The sequence below is a fragment of the Athene noctua genome, chromosome 6 (genome assembly GCF_965140245.1).
Source record: "Athene noctua chromosome 6, bAthNoc1.hap1.1, whole genome shotgun sequence".
Taxonomy (NCBI): Eukaryota; Metazoa; Chordata; class Aves; order Strigiformes; family Strigidae; genus Athene; species Athene noctua.
Window position 1 is genome coordinate 36,449,315 of NC_134042.1, and position 6,000 is coordinate 36,455,314.

Genomic DNA, 6,000 nt, shown 5'->3' on the forward strand with positions numbered 1-6,000 from the left:
ACCTCCAAAATGCAATAGGTCTGTAGAGCCAAACCATGATATGTATATATATCCAACAAGAAGAAGAATCCATTTGCCTTTTGCTTTCTTCCTCTTCTGCACTGAGGAAAAAGAGGCTAAATTTCTTCTTCTCTTCAAGAGAGCAGTAATGATGAAACTGTAAGCCCCCTAAAGGACTGAGTCATAGAAAACCACACTTAATTTCTTCCACGGCAGCTGTTCCTATGGTACAGGGAGAGATTGCTCAGAGAGAGATACTGCATCTATGTGGAAACACAGGTACATTAAAAAGTGTTATCTGAGCAGACAGGTACTGAGATTGGCTCTATCACACTAACACCTGCAATACACATCATGCTACAACACCCATAAAAAGCTGGATATATCAGGAAAGGGAGGAAAAGCACAAGGACAAGCAACACAGCAGTTGACCCTTTCTAGGGGCGCTGGAAGAAACAATGGTGAGCACATTTGTATAAGCCAGTTTCTTGCCTAAACTAGACAAGCTGAGTACAGGTGAGTTTAGACATTGGCCATAATTAAGGAAAGTCAGCTTACTACCACTTAACTTCTGAAATGGAAGGCACAGCATGAAGACTTCTAGCCAGAGGTTTTCTGCATTGGCTTTACACCTTCGGTCATTTGTTTTGAATGTATAGACAGTCTTTGTAGACAAGGAGAGGGAAAGATGTTTCTAAACAAGTCAGCATGGGGAAACTGCGCTGGCTCTGCTCTGAAAGGATGAGCAGTGAGAGTCGGGGAGCCACAGGGAAAAAAGCGTTAAGGAAAATTCGTGTGAATTTTGCAGGGGGAATGAACGTCTCTTCTACGAGGCCCTCATAGAGGAAGAGTAAAATGAGACCGGGCTGCCACCGCTTTCCTAATTGCAAAGGTGCTGCCTCAAAGGGGAGAAAATCTCCATTAGCATCTTCCTGTGAAACATCCCCAAAAACAGCACACGAGCGCTCGTCCTCCCCTTACGCGGAGTTCAAATGACAATGGCTGAAAATCATTAACAGCAATTTTGAACGCCGAAGTAGCGAGATAGCTTTTCTAACCGGGGCCCAAAGCAACAGCTTTGGAAAGTCAACAGGGCACAACTGCAGCGAGAGGGAGAGAAAAGCGCAGGGGAAGAGGACAGGGGAACAGGAGCGCGGCCGGACTGGCTTTGCCTGCACGTATTTCCGAAGGGCATCGCCTCCAGCTCGACGGGGCCGGCGGGACGGGAGAGCGGCGGGGCCCGGTGCGCGGACAGAGCGGTCCCGCGGCGGGCGGCCCGGCGAAGAGCTGCGGCGGGGCGGAGCGGGGTTGGCTCCGGCCGCGGCCCCCCGGCCTCCCCCGTCGGGGACGGGACCGGCCCGACCGTGTGTCCGCCGCCCTCCTTGGGGGTGGCCGGTCCGCCATCGCTCCTCGGCCTGCAGCGAGCGGGCGGCCAGCGGGTCCGGCTGGCAGCGCGCTGCCCTCCGCTTGCTCTGCAACTCTGCGAAACCTCGGTAAAGAAGTAACTGCGCCAGCAAGGCCGCCCCTGGCCCCCGGGGAGCGCGGCACCGCCGCTCTCCTCCTCTCCTCTCCTCTCCTCTCCCCTCTCCCCGCGGCGCAGGGGTGAACAAACGCGCCGCCGTCTACCTGTGCAACACCTCCGCAACACATTTTATTTACACGAAATCAGCTCGGGGCATTGTACATTATATACAGATATTTTCCCCCTCCGACAAGGCAGAGCTTGTGCAAGATGAGTAGCATCCTCTGGAGCGTATCCGACAGTCCACGGGAAACGTGTGTGTGTGTGTCGTGTCCCCCCCCCCCGCGAGGTATCAGCTGTCGGAGTCCAAGTCACTTTTCCCGTCCTCTTGTCTCTTCTCCGAAGACGTTTTAGAGGCTTTATTCCATTTTTGTGCGTTTTCTGACTCCTCCGAAGACGATCGCTTTTGCCTCCTCCACTTTGCCCGGCGGTTTTTGAACCAAACCTATCACGAAAAAAGAAATTAAAATATTAGGGGGAAAAAAAACCCAATGGTAGGCAAAGCGGCAGACGGCCTCCGCCCTGCCTCGCCCGGAGCCGCTCGCCGCCGCGGCGGGGCCGAAGTGCGGCGGCCGCGCTGGGGCCGGGGGTAGGCGGAGGAAAGCGGCCGCTCGCTGGGAAAGGCTGAGCGCGTTCAGGAGGCGCGACCGCCTCTCGACATTTGCTCACAGCCGTGGGATCGGCTCGGCCAGCCGCCCCCGAAGGACGCTCGGAAATGGTAATGAAAAGCCTCCCCTCTTCCCGCCGCAAACCTGTTGCTCCCCCCGCCGCCAGCTCGCCGCGGCCGGGCTGGAGCCGCACCGAGGTACCTCCGGTCCGAGCGCGTTCAAACGCGAAAGGGGGAGAGTGGAAGGGGGGGAAGGAAAGCAAAATACCTCCACTTTTTCCTCCCTTAAGTGCACCCTTCTGGCCAGCTGTTCCCTGGTGCCCACGTCTGGGTATTTCGTTTCCTGGAAGAGGTTTTCCAGCGCTTCCAGCTGCTCGTCAGTGAAGATCGTCCGGTGCCGTCTTTTTCGCCTGCAGTGCAGCTGGTTCAGTAGCTGCAGCTCCGTCCGGGACAAAGTGCCCACGTTCATGTAGGGCAACATCTGATGGGGAACAGGGGACATCAGGACTGACCCAGTGCCCTCGTAACCTACGGACAGACAGACGAGACGACGACAGGCTTTGCATGAGATCGCTTCTCCCCCCACCCCGAGAAAAAGCTCCCCCACCCGGCCCCGCCGTCCACCCGCGCTCCTGCGGGCCGCCAGCTCCCCGCCACCCCCTCCCGCCCCGCGGCTGCGGGAACAAAGAAAGCCCGTTCGCCCCGTCCCACGCGGGGCCGCTTACCTGCGGGGGGGACGCAGGAGCACTGCTGGGCGCCCAGGGGCGGCACGGCCCCGCAGCACGAAGGGCCCACGGGGGACGCCGGCACATGCAGCTGCCCGTAGTAGTAGTTGTTGTAGCCGAGCCGAGATCCGGTGACCGCCGGCGGCAGCGCGGAGGCGGGTGCCACCGCCCGGGAGTAAAACCCGCCGTAGTCGGAGGCGCTGCCGTAGAGCGAGTCCCCGTGGAGGCCGGGGAAGACGACGGGCGCGGCGCTCGGGGGCAGCAGCACCGAGTCCTTGCAGCGAGGTCTGGCCGCCAGGATATTGTCGATGCTGAACATGCTCACAGGCATGCCCCAAACCGTGCCGGGGCAGGGCAGCGGGACCGGCCGGGGGGGTCGGGGAGGGGGGAGGGAGGGTAGGTGGCGGCGGCGGCGGCTGTGGGGGTGGGGAAGGCTGGAGAGACACGAAATCGAAACTTTTCGGAGAAATTTTAAAAAGGGAGCGGAGCGAAAAGAGCGGAGCGTTTTCCGAGGGCAGCTTGCGGGCAGAGTGTGCGTGTGTGTCTGTGCGCGCGTGTGTGTGTGTGTGTGTGTGTCTGTGCGTGCGTGTGCGCAGGATCCACCCCTGGAACTTTCCCCCCTCAACTCTCGCCTGTTTACTGATCTCAACCCAGAGGGCTGCTCGGAGTATAATCCATCTGAACCTCTTCCCTTTTTTATACCCAGGCGACGTCATCCTGGATTTAGTTCCTGGTAATATGCAGATGACAAACAAAACCAGATTTGATTTTTTTTCTTTCTCCCCCTTTTTGGTGGGGAAGAGGTGGGGGTTACACAAAGGAGTGAAAGGAGCCCAGGTCTGTGTATTGAGAATTAATGAAATTAACGTAATCCTTTCCATTAGTGGGTTTTTCTGAAAGGCCCCAGATTCAGGCTTGATCTCCGCTGCACCGGCTAATTGCCCAGGTTAATCTTATTAATGCCATTGTGCTGAAGTGGTTAGCAGCTCCTAGTCTTGTCTATTATGCACCTACTTTGCTCGTGTTAGTTCACATTAGTGGGTGCGATTTCCTCTGTCTGAAGCTCGGATTCATTATTTATGCTTCGAATTGGTTAAGAAGCACTTTTCAAAAAAAAATTTTTTTAAATAAACTGCCATACAACCATGCAACTCTCCCCGTCCAAGTGTTTCTGTAGCAGAGCTTGAATCTGGCGTCCCCCAGCTCGGAGAACTGAAAGGGCACTGAGGAGTACGCGTTCCTCTGATTTAAGCTTTATGCAGTGAAGCAACAACGTCTTCACTGAGTAAATGAACTTTTTTTTTTTTTTTTTCTCTTTTCCTAGATCACCTGGCGGAACTAGGACGCATGAATGTTGTAAACTTTTTTTTTTTTTTTTTTCCCCAACAGATTCAGATCCAGACAGGTATCACTTTTTCTTTCTTTCTTTTTTTCTTTTTTTTTTTTTTAAAACAAGCCAGGAGGTGGAAATGTTAAAGACCAGTGCCATCTCAAATACCCGGGTCTGGTAGGTGTTCCGATTTGCTTCTGATCCATCCTGGTGCCTTTTTCTTTCTTTTTAAGGAAGACTCTTTCCTTTTCTAGCTTAGAAAACAAAGCCTCTAGAGTTGCAATGATACGGAGAACTTTCTATTTTGCATGTTCCGTGAATTTAAAATGAAGCAGTTTAAAGTCCCTAAAACTCTTCTTATTAAGACGTTTGACTCTCTTGGTAGCTGGCTCTTGTGATTTGCAGAACACTTCGTCTGTCACGACTGTCACTGGGAATCCACAGGAGGTGAACTGAATAAGATTAGACTATTTACCCCATCAGCCCCCCATCAAAGAAGGTAGGAAATTGTGCGCATAAAATGAAAACAAGCCGTTAGGGTCCGTTTACGAAGAACACATTATTTTTCCTCAACAAAGAATATCCTCGTTAGCGCTTACTCGCACTTTACCCTTCCTTTCCTCGATATTCCAGGATTTAAAACCGCGTCTGAGAATGATCTAAACCAAAACCCTATTTCTAGCAAAAGACTCGTGTAAACGTTAAAGAACGCCAGGACTTAATTCTCTCCTTATTGATACATCGCGATGTGACTAATTACCAGCATGGTTGCCTTTACCTCCATTTATTTGCCGATCAATTTCTTTCCGCCTTCGGCATTTAGAGCTGAGCTTCATGCAAATTTTTCAAATTTGATGTAAAGTGAAACTGTCTGACAGAGGGGTGGGTTTTTTGTTAGATCTGGGATTTTTCTGTTGTTGTTGTTTTGAGGGTCTTCTTTATTCTTTGATTGCTTATTTGTTTGTTTGTGGCTGGGTTTCGGGGGCAGTTTGGGGCTGGTTTGTTGGGGGTTTTGGTAAGTAATTCCCCGGGTGCAGCTCGGTCAGGCTGCCCGCCCAGCAGCGCGCTGCTTAATTCCGCCATCGGGATGCTCGTTCACGTCCTCGGCGGCTCCGCGGCAATGCGCGGGACCATCTCCCCGGTGGCCTTCGCGGCCCCCGGCGGGGCGCGGGGCTTCGGGCCAGCCGGGCTCGGAGCCTCCGGGGCAGCCAGGCCCGAGAAGGGGGGGATGCCGCGGGCGGGGGCACGGCCGGCTCTCCCACTGGCGAGGGCCGGGAATCTCTCCGCCGCGGGTGCCCTGGGGGTCCCCGCGGGGAGCGCCCCGCCGGGCCGCGGCTGCGGGGGAGCGGCAGCGCGGGACAGGGCTCCCCGCGGGGCTCCGCGGAGCTCGGGCCGCGGGAAGGAGGGAGGGAGGGAGACGGGCGGGCGGGCGGCGGGGACAGCACTCTGCCCCCAGATTGCCGCTCCGCGGGGAACCGAGTAACCCCGCCGAAGTCCCGCTCGTGCGGAGGCCCGCGGGGGGGATGCCCGCCACCGGGGCCGGCTGCTGCGGTGCTTTAGAGCATCACTTGCACAGGGATTTCACCTCCGCGGCTGGCCGGCTTCTCCCAGGCGAATGCGGGGCCGCGGGGCAGAAGCAGGCACCGGGGGGGTGGGGGGGGGTGGGCGCGGCCCCCCCGGGCGCAGTAGGGGCAGGGCAGGGGCCGGGCACACGCCGCCCGGGCCGTGCGAGAGCTCAGCTCCCGGCGAGGGTTTCGGTCGGGAAGGCTCCACCGAAGGATGATCCACCACGCTGCAGCGCTTACCTTTTTTCCTA

General features: G+C 56.1%; 1 protein-coding gene across 1 annotated transcript; it reads right to left on the minus strand.

Annotated features, from left to right (window-relative positions):
* Positions 1-1,623: 1,623 nt before the first annotated feature.
* GSC (goosecoid homeobox) lies at positions 1,624-3,570 on the minus strand. The gene is given in 4 exon segments (XM_074909257.1): positions 1,624-1,967; positions 2,398-2,657; positions 2,855-3,251; positions 3,253-3,570. Coding segments are annotated over 4 exon segments (1,128 nt in total). The 3' UTR covers positions 1,624-1,814.
* Positions 3,571-6,000: the final 2,430 nt, after the last annotated feature.